General features: G+C 39.8%; 1 protein-coding gene across 1 annotated transcript; it reads right to left on the bottom strand.

Moving 5' to 3' along the window:
• Nucleotides 1–6,400: 6,400 nt before the first annotated feature.
• On the bottom strand, nt 6,401–22,334 carry AP5M1 (adaptor related protein complex 5 subunit mu 1). Its single transcript, XM_049770403.1, has 8 exons — nt 22,249–22,334; nt 20,819–21,464; nt 18,302–18,529; nt 16,262–16,401; nt 14,428–14,513; nt 14,226–14,344; nt 10,310–10,406; nt 6,401–6,592 (listed from the first exon to the last, which is right to left on the bottom strand). The coding sequence occupies exons 1-8, from the start codon at nt 22,320–22,322 to the stop codon at nt 6,510–6,512; spliced, it is 1,473 nt and encodes a 490-aa protein (XP_049626360.1). The 5' UTR covers nt 22,323–22,334; the 3' UTR covers nt 6,401–6,509.
• Nucleotides 22,335–22,501: the final 167 nt, after the last annotated feature.

Raw genomic sequence — 22,501 nt, 5'->3', positions numbered from 1 at the left:
TGAAAGAATTTTTCAACAGGCATTTATTTGCTTGTTCTAATTTACTTTTCAAGGCTGATGACCAGGCTCATTATGCCGCTTGCAAAAAAATCTACTTTTATTAATTTGATCTAGTCATTCCTCTTGTTCTAATCAAAGTTCCCCGGCAACTTTAAGTGAATCACAAGTGCCACTGGTGGTCCAGTTCTATACTTTCATGTATAAAATAAAAATTCATGTCCTGCATAAAAACCTGTCAACCTGCTGAGAACATGTGGGCACACTGAAATATGAAACTCACATATGAAACCTGTGCCTTTTGGTCTTTCTATTTTAGAAATAGTCTTTCTAATTAGTCAACCTACACAACAATAATATCAAAGTTTAATCCTGCCTTGCGTAGCTTTTTTTTTTTTTTTTTTTTGGTTTTTGGGTCATACCCAGCAGTGCTCAGGGTTACTCCTGGCTCTATGCTCAGAAATCGCTCCTGGCAGGCTCAGGGGACCATATGGGATGCCAGGATTTGAACCACCGACCTTCTGCATGCAAGGCAAACACCCTACCTCTATGCTATCTCTCTGGCCCCTAATATATATATATATATATATATATATATATATATATATATATATATATATATATATTTAGCTTTTAATAAGCCTTGCGCAAACCTTGAACGCAATAAACACTCATCATTAAGGTCAAAGAAATAGAGCTCGTTTAAAAATTTTTTTTGCCTTGCATGCAGGATGGTGGTTCGAATCCCAGCATCCCATATGGTCCCTGAGCCTGCTGGGGGCGATTCCTGAGCATTGAACCAAGAGTAACCCCTGAGCGCTGCAAGGTGTGACCCAAAAAATCAAAAACCAAAAATAAATAAGAATAAAATAAAATACTTAACACATATGCAGGCTACGTGCTTCAAATTGGTTAACCCCCCCCCTCCCAAATAAACTCGGGCTGAACAGTCATTAATAATCTCTTTATAACCTGCAGAGGGCACTCAAGTCCTTTAAGAGAAAAAGCGACAATTTTAAGAGAAATAATTAAAAATAAAAAATTTCATTTTTATTATCAGTCATGTTGGCTTTTAAAAGTTAAATTATTATTTAATGCACTTAAAGGGAGAGCATACTTTTACTTTAGAAGGTTCATAGAGTATCTATAAAAGTTTCCACATGTTCTACTGGAAAAAGAACTTCATCAGGTGGGTTCTATTCCAGGTGCATGCCACTTCTAAAGGACACCACCATGGACTAACAACCTGGCACTAGTCAAACAGATTGGTCAGGGCCTCAGCGAAATCACCCCAGTGCAAACCAGACTGACTTGCTTTTGAGAGAGTGTGCGTCTGCGTATTTCTTTCAGTTCACTATTGAGAACACCCAACTTGCACGTGTGAGGCTCTGGCCCTGGCATTAGAAAGCACTAATAACATTACGTGTGAAAGTGACGGAATACGTAAGAGTGTTACAATGTATTAAAATTCAAACAAAAATGGTTAACAACATTAAAAATGTTTTGTTTATAATAGTGCTAATTATAAATGTACGTACTATTTTATAAAACAAATGTTATAAATCATTGTTTCTTTTTAAGGGTCATGATACATATTGAGGAGTAAATCCCCTAACTTGGCATCCTGAAAAATGAAAATGTCCCCGATTCCCTTTTAAAAAGAAAATTCTTCAAGAAACCTTGCACAAAACACATCTTAAAATCTTCCTCCTAAAATATTAAACACAATTCCATAGAGAATTTCCAAGTTCACAAATTAACAGGCATAGAAATCCCCATTATATGAGAATAAGGCAGAGAAGATAGAATTCTTATTTTATTTTGATAATTTAAAGCAGTTACTTGATAGCAATTTTAAAATGGCATTTTATTTACTTTTATGAAAAACTACACATTCTGAAAAAAAATATGTATATTCTTACGATGGGAGCATACAATCCTTTACCTCAAGAAAGGACCAAGTTACAAAAAAAGCTTTGAAATCAGTTTTAAGATGAGTAACTGTGTATGCATTACGTGCAATAAGTTCTCCCCAAGTGGAGTTCTTTAACAGCACATTTTTATGGAGTGAAGAAAGGCAGAAACTGCAATTTAATAGGGTACGTGTATTTCCCAGCATAGGTTGTCGCCAAAGCTCTGATTTTGGGGTTATCTCAGGGCCAGTAAGTGTATATATCCTCCAGTACATGAAACAAAACTAGAAGATATACTTAGAATGTATGTCGTCTTTGTTTCTTCTTTCTTCAAAGCCGTCCTTTCTTAAAATCACTGTTAGGCACAGCAAAAAGAAATGTTTGCTCTATTACGTAAGAAATCAACTTCATTTGGTATTCAATTGACTTTCTAACTTAGCAGACAGGACTTTACATCTTCAAATACTGAAAATAAATTGCATTCTTGGCCCTTGCTTTAAAAGGTTACAGAGAATAAATGCACACCCTGGTCGTGTTCTAGGGATCTCCCTGATCTCAGTTGCACTTTGTCAGAACGAGGTAACTGGTAGTTAAGTGAAATACCCTAGATCAAAGGGGGATTAATCACCAACTGAATCCTGGCTGAATAAACCTGTCATTCAAGAAAATGATTTCCACTGAACTTAGCAGAGGATTGCAAGTATTTGCATAACAGGGACCCACGTACTTCAGCCAGGTTAAAAGGTTCAGAATTCATCCCATGTTTAGCTTTTTGCCTCCTCTCCTTTCAGCAGCCTGGTACAATGGCTTCTAATCTCATAATACAGCTAACTTTCTAAATGATGTCAGGACAGGAAAGTATTGCAAAGTTTGGGAGAGGGATGGATCAATTTCACTTTCAGTAACTCTTAAATCTGATTTGTTGGAATTTAAGATGTAATCCTAAAAAGTCCCTTAAACCTGAGCACTGTTTATTAACATCCCTTTGCTGACCTTTGTCTTAGAAACAATGGTTGCTTCTGCTGTGGCTGGGGGCCCTTCAGAGTCTGGACGATAACTTGACACACCTACCACCGGGGTGGTGTCAGAGTCCATGAGTGAGTCTATAAAGTGTAAAACTGCAACGAAAGCTAGAAGAAAAACACTAGCAGTGGCTACTCTGTACAAAATTGTGCTTTGGAAGGACTGAATACCTAATAAAAGTCAGAATAATCTTAATTTAGAAAGAGTGAGTTGTGAAAACACTAAATTTTAAGGAAAGCTAATATTTAATAAAAATGTTTTGAAAAGAATCTGAAAAGTTTATTTCAAACTTGATGTTTGAATCAATTATTTAAAAATCAAAAAAAATAAAGCGTGCCATGATAGTGGTACTGTCTTTCATAGCGAGAGTACTGCTGGCTTTCAAAAGTTTAAAAACTACTAATTAGAGAAAAATTAAGTTTTTTTTTTTAATCAAAATCATGAGCCATTTATTCTGGAGTACATCGGCAGATATTTAAAACTGCTTGTATCTTTTGGGTCTACCAAAGAATAGTTACCTATCAGCTAGATAAGATTTCATAATCATATTTTGGCACTAAAAGGAATTCAGCAATTCTGTATCTAGAGTGGGTCTGAAACTATTCAAATCTTAAAACTGAAAGTAGGTGGCTGTGATTCTCTGCAAACGCGAAGCATCTTTCAAGTCGAAAAATTCAAAGGAAATGAATCAAGTCCACAGTGAGATAATTCTTTAGAAAAGGATTGAAGTTTTAACCCAAGAAAGGACTCTTAGAGTGTCTTATAGCTTAGAATAAGAACGTGTCAATCACGATTGAGCTTCTGGAATCGGAATCCCTTTGAAATGCAGCTGTTTCTTCTTTAATTGTGGCAGCAGACTAGGAAGAAAAGAAAGGTCCAGCCTTAAAGATGAGTCGGGAATACAAAATAGCTGGGGATTAGTGGTGGAGTTCAAAGGTCGCTAATTACACTAAGGAGTTCCCAGACACAGGCAAAACATTAAGCAGGTCACCTACCAAACGGGAAACAGGTTTTGTCTTCAGAAATTATCCTGAAGTGACAGGTTTCTAGACCGACCAAAGGCATCGGCGTGCCCAGCTGATCTTGCTGGGATGAACGCAAGAGCTGGTCAGATGCAAGAGCTGGTCAGATGCGATGGCAACAGATGGTATCGGGTTCCTCACTGACCCCGCCCCCTGGTTTTCCAATACTCTAGATTTTCCAGAGGTTTCTAGAAATGTCAACTCAACAAAAAAAAAATCACAAGTTTCCTGATTGCCTATAAAGTAAGCTATGCCGAGGGGATTATTCTGACTACTCACCAGACATATGACTGGCCTACTTGCTGCACTCTGCTGAACATTCCTATGATCAAGATGGCAACATGGTTCCATTAATAGCAATATGATTTTAATGTTAAGCTTGCCTTGAGCTTAAGAAAGGTCCAATAACTCAGAAATTACTCCTGGCATATGCTCGGGGGGGGGGGGGTACATGGGATCCCAGGGATCGAACCCAGGTCAGCCACAAGCAAGGAAATGCCCTCCCCTCTGTGCTATAGCTCCGGCCTCTTAAAAATATTCTCTAAACTCTTTAAAGTACACATAACTTAATTGCATATAGAATATAATGCATACTTTAAAATATTTTGAATTCTGTACTGTTAAGAGAAACTTGACATGGATTTAAGGTTTAGCGATCTTGAGATCCTTCCTTCCTCCTTCCTCCCTCCCTCCCTCCCTTCCTTTCTTCCTTCACAGCCGGCAGCGCTCAGAGGTTACTCCTGGCTCTAAGCTCAGAAATCGCCCCCGCCAGGTTCGGAGAACTCTATGGAATGCCAGGATTCGAACCACTGTCCTTCTGCATTCAAGGTAAACGCCTTACCTCCATGCTATCTCTCCAGCTCCAAGATTTCATTCTTTCTTAAATGGTCAATGAGCTATTTTGAAACAGAATGTGATGTGCAGTTGTAAAAGCAAGCAGTGAATAAAGAATATGACAATGTTCAACAGACGAATGGCTAAAGAAACTGTGCTACATATACACAATGGAATACTATGCAGCCATCAGGAGAGATGAAGTCATGAAATTTTCCTATACATGGATGTACATGGAATCTATTATGCTGAGTGAAGTAAGTCAGAGGGAGAGAGAAAGACGCAGAATGGTTTCACTCATCTATGGGCTTTAAGAAAAATGAAAGACATTTTTAACAGTATCTCAGAGACAAGAGAGATGAGGGCTGGTAGGTGCAGCTCAAGACATGAAGCTCATCACACAGAGTGATGAGTGCAGTTGGAGAGATGACTACACTGAAAACTATCATAACAATGTGAATGAATGAGGGAAGTAGAAAGCCTGTCTCAAGTACAGGTGTAGGGGGGTGGGGAGGAGGGAGATCTGGGAGATTGGTGGTGGGAATGTTGCACTGGTGAAGGGGGGTGCTCTTTACATGACTGTAATCATACAACTATAATCATGTTTGTAATCACGGTGTTTAAATAAAGATAATAAAAAAAAAGAATATGACAATGTTTCCCTAAGAAATCAAGAGAATGTTCACAGGAAAGCAAAGCAAAGAAATTGAAAAGATATTACATGAGACTAGAATAAGATGTAAATAATGTTCTCCATTCATAGAATGGATTTTTATTTTTACCTGAATTTATTTATTTGTGAATTTCCATACAGAAATCAGGAATAAGTATTACAGTCATCTTTAAAAACTTGGTGGCTGACAATTCAGTAATCAAAAAACTATGTCCAGCTTCTTAAATTTGCTACTGAAAAGTAAAGCAATACTATAATGCAGAAATTAACTTTAGAATAGACAAATTAATTCTGATTAAAAGGAAGTGATAAATTTTCTTTTGTGACCCAGTTGATTTTTCAGACTTACTGTATTATGTGTAGGTTTGGGATTCTGGTATACTGACAGTGTTAAGGTGCTACTCCAGCGCGGTGCTCAGGATAACATGTTATGCGGGGAATCCAATCCCAGACCTACTAATGTAAAGCACCTGCTCCAGCCCTCAGAGTTACTCATATTTTTTCTTAAAATCTTGTGCTGGGGTCTCATAAGGTAAGCAGGCTCTCTACCACTGAGCTCCAAACTCCTGACAAGGCTGTTTTTAATGTGGTGCCAGATATACAAAACACAACGTACAAGGAGCTAGTTCTTAGGCTGGAAGAGCAAATAGTTTTAAGTTGGTTTTTGATCTTGCGCGTCACACATACTGACTGGTGACAGCTCTGTGCTGAAAGGCAGCCTGAGCCCTTCTGGCCAAGAAGGTGCAGGGGAGTGTCGTGGTTAAGTCTGTCTGCAACAAGAACTAGTGCAGTGATCAATGCTTATCAGGCTTAAATAAGACACTATTATTTCATGCCCTAAAACAAATTTGAATAAAATCACAGGGGAATAACATTGGAAACGTTAGTATACTTAGAATGCACTTTTAAAGCATCAGACTAAAATGCTAAACAAGAGCTTTTGAAAATAATTTTCCTTGATTTTTAATTCAAAGTAAGCACACACATGGAAAAAGACAGATTTACTTTACATGACTGTTGCATAAATGCCACGTGCACACAAGACAATTACAGTAATAATGATCCGTATGTTATAGGAGCAGATGCTTTAGAATTCCAGATGTAGTAGTCAGAAGAAATTAATTTCCGGTCTAAAAAGAAAGAAAACGACAATGTATCATTAACCAAAATTCAGTGAAGGAAAACAAAGTCCTAAGAGTGTGTGAGTGTGTTGTGTGTAGTGTGATGGGGACTGAACCCAGGGACTCAGATAGGATAAATATGCCTCTTCTACTGAGCTACTTACTTATATCCCTTACTCCTCCCGCCGAAGTAATGATTCAAAAAAAATTGTGAATAGAAATCACTCAACAAAAGCAAAACATTGAAAAAGACTCTTTTCTCCTTCCTTCCTTTTGCTTTGTTTTGTATTTCGGGCGGGTCTCCCTCCCCCCTCTCCTCTTCTCTCCCCCCCTTTTATCTCTCTCTTGTCTCACTCTCTCTCCCCCTCCCCTCCCCTGGGGCCAGCTGTGTACAAGGCAAATGACCTACCCACTAGTATACCATCTCTCTGGCTCTGCAATTTTTTTGAAGTACCAGGAATCAAACTCAGGGTCTTGACATGCAAGAAAATGCTGGTCCAGCTGAACTCTATCCCCGGCCTGGAAATAGTCATTTAGTTGCTGTATCAAGGGATCACTGTAACTTTTCCACCTTTGCAATAAGGGCCAGAGGCCATTGGAGAGTAAAGGGCGTCAGTTTGCCTCGCTTTGGGCAATGGTATGTGGTGCCCTTAGGACTGTTAGGAGTGATCCCTGAGCACAAACCCAGGAATAAGGCCTGCACACTGCTGGGTTAGCTCAAGCCTTCTCCAAAGGCTCATCAAATAATTTAATAATCCATTTTGAATCTACACCAAATCTGTCATTTCTTATATTTATGCCAAATCTTCTATTTCCCCTAAATTCTATTTCTTATAGACCATGACTTCAACATTTTTCCTGGTCAACACTTCACCATAAAGATTTTGATCTTCCTATTTTGTTGTTTGCTGTGTTTGCTGGATTTTGGGACAAGGCTCAGCGCTGATCAGGGTGGCATGTGATGATACAGGAACCAGCCCAGGGATATGGCCACTTCAGCCACAAGCAAGTAAACGGCCTTAACTCCTATATGAGCGCTTGGGCTCAATCATCTTGCATTATTCAGTATCAACTCTGCTGTTCTTCTTTCTACTACTTTTTTGTTGTTGTTTTTGGGCCACACCCGGCTGCGCTCAGGGGATAGTCCTGGCTCCACACTCAAAAATTGCCCCTGGCAGGCTCGGGACCATATGAGATGCTGGGAATAGATCCCGGATCTGTCCTGGGTCAGCCGCAATCAAGACAAACGCCCTACCAATGTGCTGTCGCTCTGGCCTCTACTTCATACTACTTGATGAGTTTTGTGCTACGCATAGTGATATCCAGGGGCTACTCCTAAGTTCTTCAGGGTCATTCAGTGGGTGTCCACATGGTGCTGGGAATAGAAAATGGGAATCCGCCATGCAAAGCATGTGCTCTGGCCCACTGAGCTCTTTCTGGCGCATGGGTTTTTCTTTAATTATAGACTAAATTATTTCCTTTTGCTTCGTTTTTTCTGTTTGAGAACCCATTACACTGAGTCCCAACATCGCATACTATGAATGTGGGCAGGTCTCTGAATCCTGCTTGGATTCGATTCCAAGTTCTGCCACGTACTAAGTGTTTGACCCTAGTTCCTGTTCTGACAGTGTCATTGTCAACTCAGGAGACGTTGCAACCCCCAAAGAGTTCTGGGAGGATTAATGAGGTATGCCTGCACATGATAAGCAAGAAATGCTAGTGATTAACATTTAAATTTGTTCTTTTTAGAATGACTAAATAGAGAACTAGTTCTATAATGTGAATTCCATTGACAATTTGTTGTAAAAAAGTTACATTTTGGAACTAAGAGAAGAAGGAACGAAAAGGCTTGTATTAATTATCCATTTAAAACAACTTCTGTAAAGGGCAGAAGTCATAGCACCATGGGTAAGGCGCTTGCTTTGCACACTGCTGACCTTCCTGGATTCCATCCCCTTGAGCAATCCTATATGGTCTCCTGAGCCTGCCGGGAGCGACTTCTGGGAGCTGAGCCAGTCATTAATGCCCGAGCATCACCTGGTGTGGCCCCCAAATTAAACCGAAACAAAACAGCCTCCAAGAAACACCCCCGCCCCCAAACAAAAAAAAAGCAACAACCCCCTCCCCCAATGACTACTTCTTTTATTCACTATAGTTTGTCTCAAGAAGCAGTTTCAGCAGGGCTGGGTGAGTGCTTGCTTTGCACGTGGTCAACCCAGGCTTACTTCCCGGCTCCCCAAGTTGTCCCCTCAATCCCAACAGGTGTGATCTCTCAGAGCAGGTCAGGAACAAGACCCTGAGCACAGCTGGATGTGGCCCCCAAACCAACAAGAAAACAAAAAACAATTACGTTATAGAATGTTTCACTCGGGGGGCTGGAATGATAGCACAATGGGTTGCGTCTTTGCCTTGCACATGCCAACCTGGGTTTGAGTCCCAGCATCTCACACGGTCCCCTAAGCCCGCCAAGAGTAATTTCTGAGGGCAGAGTTAGTGCCAAGTGCCACGGGTGTGGCCCAAAAATGAAAACAAAAGTTACAGTCTGTATTTTACTCTGTGAAAATTATTGTAGAATGTACAATGTTATTAAGCTGCTTTAAATATTTCAGATATCATCTAGGGGAATCTTTCCTATAGATAAATACTTTTAAAAACCGGCCTCTTTGGGTGCCTTCCAGAGGGGGCACCCAAATCCCTGCCCTATAGAAGTGTCAGCAGCTACATCAACACCCCACAGCTACATGCAGCTTCACTGCTTCTTGACTAACAACTCCGTAGAAACACCAAACAAAATTCTCAGGTACACCACTTTACGGCAGAAAACTCTGAGGTCTTCTTGGAGTAGGCCACAACAGCCTTCCTTAATCCCTTCCCACAGAAACTGCCAGAGCCCCAGCAGCCATCCCCACATGCCACAGCTGCTGCCATGAAACAATAACTCAGTTTCCCAACTGTTCTTCAAGACAGGCCAAACGAAGCTGATGGAACTCATGGGAATACTGGTCTTTGGTCTGAAAACTCTGGGGCGTCCTTGGGAGGCAGATGGGCCAGGAATCACCACAGTTCTGGGGCTCTTGGAGTGCGTGGCCAATTCCGTGGCGTGTGACACCTCCAAAACCCACAACAAAAACGGACAGCCTGGTAGGAACATAGCAAATGAGTCTGGAAAACAGCGTAGCAGCAACTAAGCTCAAACCAAAACAGTAACAAGTCTCGACTAGCAACTGACAGCTCAGTAAATCCTGAATGGCTTTAATAACCCTCACTGTGAAGAGAATTTTATTTAAACCCTCTTAAAAAAGCCCAAGGTAAGCAGTATTATCATACTCCCATTTAATACACGAGAAAAGGAAAATTTTGAAAAGTACATTTGACCAAAGTTCATAGCTAATAAGTAAAGCCATACCGAAAAAGTCCTTATTTGTGTAGCAACAAAGACTCTAAGAATGACAATCTCTGAATAAAAGTATAATCACAACTAAACAAATGCAACTTCATAGTCAAGTTGACTGGCTTTCCTCTGCTGGTCTAAATCATTATAAATAGAAGGAAGACAGCAATAATAACACAACCAAAATGTGATATAGGATGACCTCAGGTAAGAATCTTTTCATATTCTCCTTTTTACAAGATTCTCTGGTCCCTTTGTATTACACTTGAACATGATCTTAGGTAATAAATCAGTACTTGAATGTCATCAAGCTAGTGTGAATCCGTAAGACTTACATGTACTTATTTTTGGTTTTCCTGGTGCATAAACTTGAACCGAATGCTGATCAGCATAACACCCAGTAAGTGTGTAATCTAATATCTTAAAATGAAGCTAGAAAGAGAAAAACAAGGTGAGATGAATTATTTGATAAAAAGGGTAGTCACATTTTCCCCTTAACACAATTTGAGGAACTTGCCCAGAGTTCACAAAATAAAAACCATAAATCTCATACATATTTGCATAGATGCTGTATTTCTCACTTTTGCATTAAGATTGTTTACAAGGATGCTATAATGAAATGTTCAATAGACAACAGACACTTAACTAACACCAGGTATTTCACCAACACAACCTCGAATTCACAGGAGGTATCTTAATTTCATTTTACTTTATTTTGTTGAGTAAGCATCACTTAATCCCCTCTCTTTATTCGTTGAGTAAACAGAAGGATTGATTGTGGTGGAGTAAGGAGAGGAACTTAGGAGGGACAACTCCAAGACTCTCAGGGAAGCAGGGCCTTTCGGGACGGGACCGTATTTTATAAGCCAGGAAGTGAAGCGCAGAAGATGAAAGCAATAAGCAAGCATTTAGCTACTGTGTCTAAATACCAGGCTTTAAATGACATCTGATTGACTACAAACGCTGGTGTTTCACCCAGGGTGTTAGTTTTCTGTGATTTAGCCTTATAAAGCTGAATAGTTACATTTCATAATCATTTTACAAGTAGAAACACACAGATCTTTTAGCCAAACACAATCATCAATGACTAATATAGAAACACCAGCTAATCTGATGTTGGAGGCAATGAGATGTTCTACTTAATTTCCCAGAAAACAGGCAGCTAAACTTACTGAAGCTCAGAAATGACCTTTCTAAAATATAACCCATCATACCTAGATTTAATTGATAATGTGGTGGCATCACGTATGAATGTTAATTTCAATCGTGTTGTAAAAGAGAAGAACATTAGTACTTTGTCTCAAGGCAGAATGCTGAGAACTCTGAGTCACAATGATATGAACTAAGAAAAAATTCATACGAATTCTATCTTTAGGATCTCTAGATCTCTGCCATGGTTTCATCTCTGGCTGAAAGCTTGATTTTGCCAAATCCTGATGCCATTTTCTCTACTTTTCCCATTTTCTTTTCCTTTTTTAATGTTAGACTGACTATATGCATTGAATATAATTTCCAGGTATCAGCATTATTTTTCTTGTTGCAACTCAAGTTATCTCTAAAAGGACTTCGGCTTGCTTATTTGATATAATTGTGCATGTTGAAAATTATGACATGGTAGGTTTCCAACTAACTAAGGAACATAAAAGTCATCCTATTAAGGAAATCCAAATCTGTATAATTCGTTTTCAGTGATAATGTAACTGCTTAGGTGACAGAAATAAAGTTATATTCTTCTACTTGAATTTCAGAAAAAAGTGTGTCAGAAATTTAACATTAAAAAAAAATTCTAAAAGTAGAATCAATAGTCAGCTTCCAAATAGTTTATGAACATAGCTGATGCCAACACAAAAATGGAACTCATCATTGCATTTGCCTTGCACTGTTCTTTGTATTTATACTAAAAAAAAAAAGGTATCTTTTTCTGCTAATATTTATTTCCACTACTTCAACCATTTCTTTTCATTTTTTTTAAATTTTTTTTGGGGGGGGCACACCTAGAGGAGCATGCTCAAGGGTTACTTCTGGCTCTGCGCTCAGCGGTCATTCCTTGGGGAACCATATGGGACGCTAGGGAAGGAATCCAGGTCAGCTGTGTGCAAAGCAAATGCCCTCCTTGCAATTCTATTTCTCTGACCTTGCCTCCACTATTTCTTTTCAGGGAATAACTCTCTACATACATATCACTGAGGTCTAACAATAAAGCTTTAGGTTTTTAGCTATCAAGTCAGTTTTATTAGCAACAGGCATAACATAAAGCCCCCTTCTTTTCAACATTTTCTGTATCAATAATTGCTTCTAGTATGCTCGTAGTATGTGTGACAAAACCATACATGAATGATGTTCACGATCTCCTGCTGACTTAAGAACTTTAAGTCTAGGGCACGGAGAGATAGCACAGCGGCGTTTGCCTTGCAAGCAGCCGATCCAGGACCAAAGGTGGTTGGTTCGAATCCCGGTGTCTCATATGGTCCCCCGTGCCTGCCAGGAGCTATTTCTGAGCAGACAGCCAGGAGTAACCCCTGAGCAACACTGGGTGTGGCCCAAAAACCATAAAAAAAAAAAAAAAAAAAGAAAAGAGCTTTAAGTCTGAAGTCACGTCGGAGAAAACAAAACTATAACCTTTGACTTAAGACTATTTTTTTCTTATTCTGGATAGACATCTCAAATGGTGAAAGAAGCACATGCTGATAATGTAATGTCTCCTCTCCCCTACAAAACCAATTTTTATTTTTATTTTTTTTTAATTTTTGGGCTACATCCGGTAAAGCTCAGGGGTTACTCCTGGCTCTGTGCTCAGAAAATGCCCCTGGCTTGGGAGACCATATGGGACACCAGGGGATGGAACCACGGTCTGTCCTAGGTCAGATGCATGCAGGGCAAACGCCTTACAGCTGTGCCACTGCTCCCGCTCTGCAAAACCAATATTTTGTCTCTGTATTTAATTAGGATATCAAGGTTTTACCTTTGACCTAGCTTATAGAAGAAGCTTCCTTCTCCTCTTTCCTTTGACACTATAACTAGTTCAAGGATCATTCATTACTTTCATCTAAAACATTAAGAAGCTAAGTTTCTTTTTTTTTTCTTTTTTTTTTTTTGGTTTTTGGGCCACACCCGGCAATGCTCAGGGGTTACTCCTGGCTGTCTGCTCAGAAATAGCTCCTGGCAGGCACGGGGGACCATATGGAACACCGGGATTCGAACCAACCACCTTTGGTCCTGGATCGGCTGCTTGCAAGGCAAACGCTGCTGTGCTATCTCTCCGGGCCCAGAAGCTAAGTTTCTTAAAAAAAAAAATTAAAAAACTTCAGGGGCTGGTGAGATGGCGCTAGAGGTAAGGTGTCTGCCTTGCAAGCGCTAGCCAAGGAAGGACCGCGGTTTGATCCCCAGTGTCCCATATGGTCCCCCCAAGCCAGGGGCAAGTTCTGAGCACTTAGCCAGGAGTAACCCCTGAGTGTCACCGGGTGTGGTCCAAAACCAAAAAAAAAAAAAAAAACAACCCCCCAAAAAACCTTTCAAATTCAAAAACTTTAAAGGTTTTAATTATTTCGAGGGGGTGTTGGCCATACCTTAGAATTGCTCCTGGTAGGCCTCTGGGGACCCAATGGGGCAGGGATCGAATCCAGATAGGTTAGTGCAACGCAAGTGCCTGCTCTATGGCACTCTCTCCCCAGTTCCCTACAATTTCTTTCACATCATTCCAGAGATCCCCAAAGTATCACTTCGTGCAGGACAACTCAGTATCTAAATGTTGTAGTATTACGTCATTTTCTAGCACAGAAATATTAATTGAAAGTAGTATTAATAAATACAACTCTCGAATGTAATAAAAAGCTGGGTAGAACCAGGTTACTTTTCTGGATATATTCATTATTCTGAACTATTCACCTTAAAATATTTTAAGTAGTAAGTAAAAAGAGTATATCTAATATTTAAAAGAATCTCACAAAAATTGAAAAATACAAAAGGTGGTTGGTTCGAATCCCGGTGTCCCATATGGTCCCCTGTGCCTGCCAGGAGCTATTTCTGAGCACACAGCCAGGAGTAACCCCTGAGCAACACCGGGTGTGGCCCCCCAAAAAAAAGAAAAAAAGAAAAATACAGAACCTGACAAAATAAGCAAAATTCATGAAGTGAGAAGAAACTTTACAGATCAATTAACTTACATGCAATTTAGAAACAAAAGATTTTTGATGTAGTAAGACATATATATTTTTTCCACCCCTAGTGAGGCCTATTTATACATTGATTTACCTTTAAATACGCTGTACCTCCAATGCAAATTTGGTCAAAAGGTTGTTTCTCCTGACTCTTGGCTCCAAAAGTTACTGTTCCAGAAAGACTAATTTCCAAAGACTTTGGAAACTTTTGTCCTAAAGGCAAACACACACACTAAAATCAATAATTTTAAACGAAATAGATTTTACAATAAATGGTAAAAAACAAAACAACTCACCAATAACCCAAATCAATAAGCTTTTCTCCCGAAGTACTTCTATCTGGCCAAAGCTAACTTTATATTCCACATGGGTGATTGGACCTCTTAAAAAAAAAGGATAAGAAAAAAAATAGATTATAGACTTAACAGCATTAGGACATCTAAATCTAATTTAGCTACTGTTAATATAAAAATAGCATTACATTTACAGGTGAGTAGAACAAATAAATATTGCCTCAAAATTACATTAGATATTAACCATTTTGATTATATAGTATTTATTTTTTTTTTTTTTTGTGGTTTTTGGGTCACACCCGGCAGTGCTCAGGGGTTACTCCTGGCTCCATGCTCAGAAATTGCTCCTGGCAGGCACGGGGGACCATATGGGACGCCGGGATTCAAACTGATGACCTTCTTCATGAAAGGCAAACGTTTTACCTCCATGCTATCTCTCCGGCCCCAAGTATTTATTTTTTATTTTTGGGGTCATACCTGGCAGCAGAGCTTAGGGGTTACTCCTGGTTCTGCGCTAAGAAGTCGCTGTTGGCAGGCTTGGGGGACCATATGAGATGCTGGGAATCGAGCAACCCTGGAGTCTGTCTGGGGTTGGCCACATGTAAGGCAAATGCCTTACTGCTTGCTGTGCTATTGCTCTGGCCCCAATATATAGTATATTTCATATCACATAAAATATTTAGATGGACTTACAAAACATTTAAAGTAAAAATGAGTTTGCCATATACTGAGGTATACTTTGAAAAGAGCTATGCTATAGTATACATAAAAAGAAACAGATGTGGGGGCCGGAGAGATAGCACAGTGGTGTTTGCCTTGCAAGCAGCTGGTGTAGGACCTAAGGTGGTTGGTTCGAATCCCGGTGTCCCATATGGGCCTCTGTACCTCCCAGGAGCTATTCCTGAGCAGATAGCCAGGAGTAACCCCTGAGCACAGCCAGGTGTGGCCCAAAAACCAAAAAAAAAAAAAAACAACCAAAAAAAACAACAAAAAAAAACCAAACAAAGAAACAGATATGGAAATAAGCTCATGATGTAAATTGACTTAGTGCACACAATAGTTAATAATGGGCTTATAAGGAGAGAATTGCCTTGCACACATCTGAAGCAAGTTTGATCCTTGCTACAGAATATGGTTCCCAGAGCAGAGCCAGAAGTAAGCCCTAAGCACAGTCAGATGTGGTCTCCAAACAAAAACAATAAAAATGTGATTAAGAAAAGAAAAAGTGGGTCTGGAGAGATAGCACAGCAGCGTTTGCCTTGCAAGCAGCCGATCCAGGACCAAAAGTGGTTGGTTCGAATCCCGGTGCCTGCCGGGAGCTATTTCTGAGCAGACAGCCAGGAGTAACCCCTGAGCACCGCCGGGTGTGGCCCAAAAACCAAAAAAAAAAAAAAAAAAAAAAAAAAAAAAAAAAAAAGAAAAGAAAAAGTGTTTTTTTTTTTGGTTTTTGCGCTCAAGGCAGATGCCCTATTGCTTGCGCCACCATTCCGGCCCCATAAAATTATTCTTACGTTTTAGTTCAGCATCAGCTTTTATTTGAATACAAAACTTTTACATCTTAAAAATATAAATTATAAAAATTGGGGCCAGAGTGACAGTATATTTACTTGGGAGGGCATTTGAGTGTAAGAGGCTGGCCGACCGAGGTTCGAGCCACAAAATCTCATAAGACTTCCGAGCCTGTCAGGAGTGATTCCTGAGCACAGAACATGAGTAACCCACGAGCCAGGTGGGAGCCAGGTGTGGCCCCCAAATAAACAAAATTATAAAAATAAATTCAATTTAGGGCAGTGAGAGTATATTAATAATAAGGTAGAAATCAAGGTATCATTCGTACCTATTATAAAAAGGGATATGAGCTTCACAGAATTCAAAATTATTTTTCACACTTTCATGAAGTTTTAAATTAACTGTTATTTTCAGTTGTAATTCTTCCTCTTTCATTTGATAAAAACCCAAAATTGGTGGGACAGGGACCTAGAAACAAACAAACATTTTTAATATAATTCTCAAATGGGGGTGATATAAATGTTAGATATATGCTTTTAATGACTAATGGATTATTTCATGGTTTTTTTTTGGGGGGGGAGGGTGGTCATACCTGGCAGCACTCAGGGGTTACTCCTGGCTCTATGCTCAGAAATTGCTTCTGGCAGTCTCAAGGGACTATATGGGATGCCACCGGGATTCGAACCACTGTCCCTCTGCATGTAAGACAAACACCTTACCTCCATGCTATCTCTCCAGCCCCTATTCCATGTTTTTTTAAGTTTAACTGAAGTAACTTTGGTTTGTAATATTATAAAAGTTTCAGGAGGACACTGTTATATATACATCAAAACCTGTGTTATTCCACGTTGCTTTGATAAGATGATTTATATTCTACATAAATGTACAAGAGGCACTGTGTTCAATATCCATGCAAGAAAAGACTGAATTTAAAGGTAAGATTATGTTTCCATCGGAAGAAAGGTGCACCTACAGTGCCTTATTTTTCCAACTTTTGTTCAGTAAGTTTTCTCTCCTCCGGATTCTCAATACGCTCACTGCACTGCACGAGTGGTACGGACATCTTAATCACTGAACTGTGTCAAGTTTCTGCTGTCTTCCTTGTGACCCTAACCTCTAGGTCAGGTGTAACTTATTCACACTCAATTCATCCTCAATAGGTGACTGGAGGAAAAATAATCTTAGGCTGGGATGGGCCAATCCTTCATTCTGGTGAGACTCAACATACACAGTACAAGCCCTAGAGCTATTCAAGTCATGTGCAGAGAATGTCAGTTAAATGAAGAGGAGATAAAAAGGTGAGATAGATAGTGTTAATCTTGAAAAAACCCATTCTTATTTTCATCTTGTCTTAGTATGGACACATCTACTTATCACTGTATATCAATGAAAATGCCTTTTACATTCTCACAATAAGCTAGCCTGAGTAGATTTGTTTATTTATTTATTGACTTTTGGGCCACACCCGGTGAGGCTCAGAATTCGCCCCGGCTTGGGGGGACCGTATGGGATGGGGGTGGGGGTTTTGAACTGGGGGGACCGTATGGGATGGGGGTGGGGGTTTTGAACCTCGGTCCGTCCTAGGCTAGTGTGCGCAAAGCAGGTGCCTTACCTCCAGCACCACCAGTCCGGCCCCTAGCCTGAGTAGATTTGATTCCTATTGATTCACAATTAGGACAAGAGAAAAACGATAGAAAAGAGGTTAGGTTTTGGAGTTTCGAAGATTTGAAGTCCAGGCCTTCTTCTCAGTTACATGATATATAAGTAACAGTTTTCTGAGTCTGTAAAAGAAGGGACTAATTATACCTATTATTAAGTATTTAAAATATAAAGTGTCTATGGCAAGATCTGACTATGTAATAAGCAATCAATAACTACTAATATAATAGTATAGTTAACTGGGATTAAAAATATTTTATGTCCAGGGCATGACGAAATCATGCCAAGATTATTCCATGACCATGGATTCCTCATTAGGGAATATTAAAAGTTACTATGACTTTGATTTGTTTGGGACCCTACTTCATGATCAGAGCTTACTCCTAGCATTGTTCAGGAGTGACCCCTGGTGGTGCTCAGGAGACGATGTGTGGGGCTGGGGACAGAAGCAGAATAGCCAGTGTGCAAGGAAACTGCCTTAACTCCTCAACTATCTTTCTCTGGACCTCCATGGTTTGAAAAGCTTTCGATACTATTACACACAATAGAAATACAAGAGGCACTGTGTTCAAAGAATAGAACCTTTATGTTTATTGATTAGTATTATTGTATGGCAACAAGTGATAAGTTCTCATCTGAACTAAATATATGAATGACTGGCTTTGAAGAGTTTTTAGATTCAACTATCAAATTTTCTGTAGTCGTTTACCTGAGATGTGTAGAAGCATAAGTTGAATGACTCTAGAGGTGGAGTAAATGGAAACTTGTAAGGTCCACTAAAAGCAGAATCATCCATTGCATCAATGCTACTGGAAGTCAGAAAGGCAGAATCAAGAGAAGTCACACAAGGATGCACGAGGATATCTTGAAGTGGAGATCCGTTGGTGGGGAGATTCAAGCTGACGGTGACATTTGGCATGACTCCTTCCAAATCACACTGCAATACAAACAGAAAGACACAGTATTATCGTAAGAGTATACATTGTCTAGGTGAGATTTTTCTGAGCACATCCAAAATATTTTCCACAACATGGCCCACTATTCTCTCAAGGCATCATTTTTTCTTACTTTCTGTGTTCTGGTTAATATTCTATCATGCCAGAGATTGAGAGAGTCTCCCTAGAGCCATCTACTTATGGCAAAAAACCACTAAAAGTTACCTTAATTCACTGATTAAGTTATCTTAATCCATATCTCTGTTGTGGTTGCAAGCACATTGGTAGAGGAACATAAAATCTGTCAATCTCCCAAATATATCTAGGTTTGCTTTTCTTTAAATCAATCTACCTCTATCTTTAATCAGATTGTATCTATGCTCAAAATCTTCAATAGTTTCAACTGTGTTTTTTATTACTCTGTTAAAACAACTCATTGTTTGGTTTCTAAAGAAGCTCTCTAATCTAGTAATCTTCTAAACTGAAATCTGTTATAGATAAAATGAGCGAATTTCCTAATTCTAAATAAATCATGATTTTTATATCTTTATGCTTTTATATGATATTCCTTCTAGCTATAATCTTTTCCCTTATAAATGCAGGTCATTTGCTGCTTTCTGTGATATATATATGTATATATATATATATATATATATATATATATATATATATAAAATTTATGTCTGTTAGAGTACCCAATTAAGGTTTGGAAATATAGATCACCAGTTAAACTCTTGATTTGCATGCTGATACTCTGGGCTCAATCCCCTGCATCAAACACATAACACAAAGATAGAAAACCAGTTAAGTGAGTCATATAAGGCTTGTTATTTGGGTTGGAAATGTGTGTCAAGTGGTAGAGGCTGTGCCTTTGCATGTCTGAGGCCCTACGTATGATTTCCAATAATGCACGCCCCTCCTATATTCCCTATCTCTATCCCCTACACTGCCAGGTGTGGACCCCAAAAAGTTTAATTTCCTTAGACCTGCACAATATTTAAGAGTCACTAAAAATATCATGCTGTGCTCCTAAAGCTAGTTAAACTAGCTAACAGCTAGTTTCATTGTCATGTATAGTCTGCATCATACAACAATTGTCCACCTACTAAAGATCTTTCTGTTTGTTTCCATCCTCAGGCTTTAAGTTCTTTGAAAGCAGGAATTGTTTTTTCTTTCTTTTATTAATTTATTTTTTAGTGTTAGGAATTCTTTTCTTTTCTTTATATATCTAATACCCAAGAGTGTGCTGCTATGTGCAAGAGACTCTGAAAAAGAATGCTTTCTTAATGGTGTCTTTCAGATTATGGAGCCTTCCTGCATTACCTATCCTAAAACGAAATGTTTTATCTACTCCTTGACTTATATGTGAATGTATCTGCCATCAACACTTAAGAAAGCAAACAAATATTCTGAACGCGCACCAGTGGCAATAAAAAATAGCTTTGACCTGTACCTCTTCGCACCTCATTTTCTCCCTCTTGCTTATCCTTTTAAGAAACCAAGGGGACATTCTTACTGACTGCCAAGCAATCTATGTGAAATGGAGGTTTCCATCAATAAATGTAACCAACTTGCTGGTTGTATGAGTGACTTAACTTGCAAACAGACCATCTAGCTATAGTGTCATTAAAATTTTTTCTGGTGACTGTAGTCCAGCTGAAATTCTGACAACCACTTCATAAGAGACTTCATTATAGAAGCTACCAATTAAACTTTTTCTATTACACAGCAATACAGAACACATTTGGTAAAGAATGCAAAAAATGTAACGAAGAGTCTCTAGTCTCATATTTAATACCTGCTTATAATAATAATAACCGTGAATGTAATTCAACAATGTAAAACTTCCAAAGGTGGTTGGTTCGAATCCTGGTGTCCCATATGGTCCCCCGTGCCTGCCAGGAGCTATTTCTGAGCAGACAGCCAGGAGTAACCCCTGAGCATCGCCGGGTGTGGCCGGAAAACCAAAAACAAAACAAACAAACAAAAAAAAAAACAATGTAAAACTTTTTTTTTGGGGGGGGGGGCACACCCAGTGACACTCAGGGGTTATTCCTGGTTCTGTGCTCAGAAATTGCTTCTGGCTTGGGGGACCAGATGAGGTGCCAGGGGATCCAACTGCAGTCCATCCTAGGTTAGCACGTGCTAGGCTGACACCCTACGGCTTGTGCCACCGCTCTGGCCCCAAACAATGTAAAACCTTTTAAGTAAAATTAATAAAAACCACAATTTTTTCTTTTGTCATAGATGTTAAATAAAATAATATGATAAAGTATCAGAAAAAAACTTACCTTGCAAGTGACAGCTCCGACGACTTGCCATGTATCGGCTATGTCCTGTTTGTCATACTGCATGGATGTCACCTTTTCCGTGATAGAAATGGAGACTTGTGGCTTTCCTTTGTATGTTCCAGCTTTCCAGGCTGGCTGTTTTGGCGGCTGAGTTACAGAAGCAAAATTAGTACTATCCGATGAATTTTGCAAGTTGGCGTCTAACAAAGTACCAAATGGGCAAGCCTGTAGAAGCAGGTCAGGCAACTGGTTCAATTTTGAATTGAGTTCCATGTCGTTTTTCTGACCAGAGTAAAGAAAATCCTGCATCCCAAAAAGCAATTCAAAGCCTTGTGAAATTCCACTAAGGCTAATTAATGGTGGGCGAGGGGATAATGTCTGTTCGACTAGTGGGACACAAGCAAACACCATGCCATTCTTCACGAAAGCAACCACTGGCCAGAGTTCTTCGCCACCTACTGGGAGTCCGTAGACAGATGTTTTATTGAGGCGAGTACAGCTATCTCGACTCTCCACAAAGTTCTTGTCATCATCCAGTAGTCGAAGTTTGAAGAATAACGCCTTAAGAAAGAGACCATCTTCAGGAATAGGCACATAGTTTGCTCCATTGAAGACTTTGGCTCTTTTTTCTACAGTTGGATACCGTCTGCATTAAGAAGAAAAGTCATGATTCTTTCAAGTAAAACAAAAATGGAAGAATAAAAAACTGAAAAGGCCCAATGCAAGGCAACAAACACCAGGGACTCGCAAAAACTCACATAAACACAAATATTTTACACTAAAGCTTAATATAGTCACTATTCCATACGTGGTTTGCTAGCTGCTATGGTTAAATATCATTACTTCTGAAAGTGATTTAACACCACTAATTTTTTATTATTTCTTTTCAATTTTTTTTGGGGGGGGGTCACACTCAGCAGTACTCAGGGATTACTCCTGGCTGTGCACTTAGGAATCACTCCTAGTGTTGCTCAGGGGATGATATGGGACTCCAGGGATTGAACCCAGATTGGCTGTATGCGAAGTAAATGCCCCACCTGCTGTGCTATTGCTCTGGCCCAATGGCCCAATTCCACTAACTTTGTAAACACAGGTCAAGGACATGGTTTTATTTCTTAAGTCCAAGTCTTAAAACTTGGTAAGCAAGAAATCGAATTAAATTGGATTTTCATTAATCAACTTTAATTAATTAAATAAAATTTAATTTTATTAATTAAAATAAAAATAACTAAACAGAATCTTATTCATTAAGATCAAATGATCAAAGATCATTAAGATCAAAATGAAATAAAATTTAATCTTATTAGTTAAAATTAAGATGAGTGAGATCAATGAGTTGCAATGAAGCCACAGGCCCAGGAGCCAGCCCTGGGGCGCAGAGGAGCTCCATCCACCCCTCCGGCCTTCCAGAGCAGCGTCGGTCGGTTCACCTGGAGAAGCGGACGGAGCCCCCGAGCGGAGCCCCCGGGTCGCGGCCGAGGAGCCACAGCGCGCGCTGCGCCATGAGCGCGCCGGCCGGCCCAGACGCCGCCAGCAGAGCCTCTGCTAGGCAGAATGAAGCCGCTCCTTCCGCCCCGACCACCCCACTTCCGCCCCGACCGCCCCGCTTCCGGGACGGTGGCCCGCGAGGCCCAGCCTTCGTGGCGCCGCCAAGCCGCGAGCCGGCCCGTGATTGGCCGAAGC

The sequence above is a fragment of the Suncus etruscus genome, chromosome 3, assembly GCF_024139225.1.
Source record: "Suncus etruscus isolate mSunEtr1 chromosome 3, mSunEtr1.pri.cur, whole genome shotgun sequence".
NCBI classification, from domain to species: domain Eukaryota; kingdom Metazoa; phylum Chordata; class Mammalia; order Eulipotyphla; family Soricidae; genus Suncus; species Suncus etruscus.
This window is presented reverse-complemented; position numbering and strand designations above follow the sequence as displayed.

Excerpts from the sequence above, each read along its gene's own strand:
- AP5M1 (XM_049770403.1), bottom strand. The coding sequence starts at position 22,322 with ATGGCGCAGCGCGCGCTGTGGCTCCTCGGCCGCGACCCGGGGGCTCCG. Across the intron at positions 21,465-22,248 it reads GGCTCCGTCCGCTTCTCCAG|ACGGTATCCAACTGTAGAAA; the intron begins GTGAACCGACCG and ends TTCTTAATGCAG. Across the intron at positions 14,514-16,261 it reads CATATCCCTTTTTATAATAG|AGGTCCAATCACCCATGTGG; the intron begins GTACGAATGATA and ends TTTTTTTTTAAG.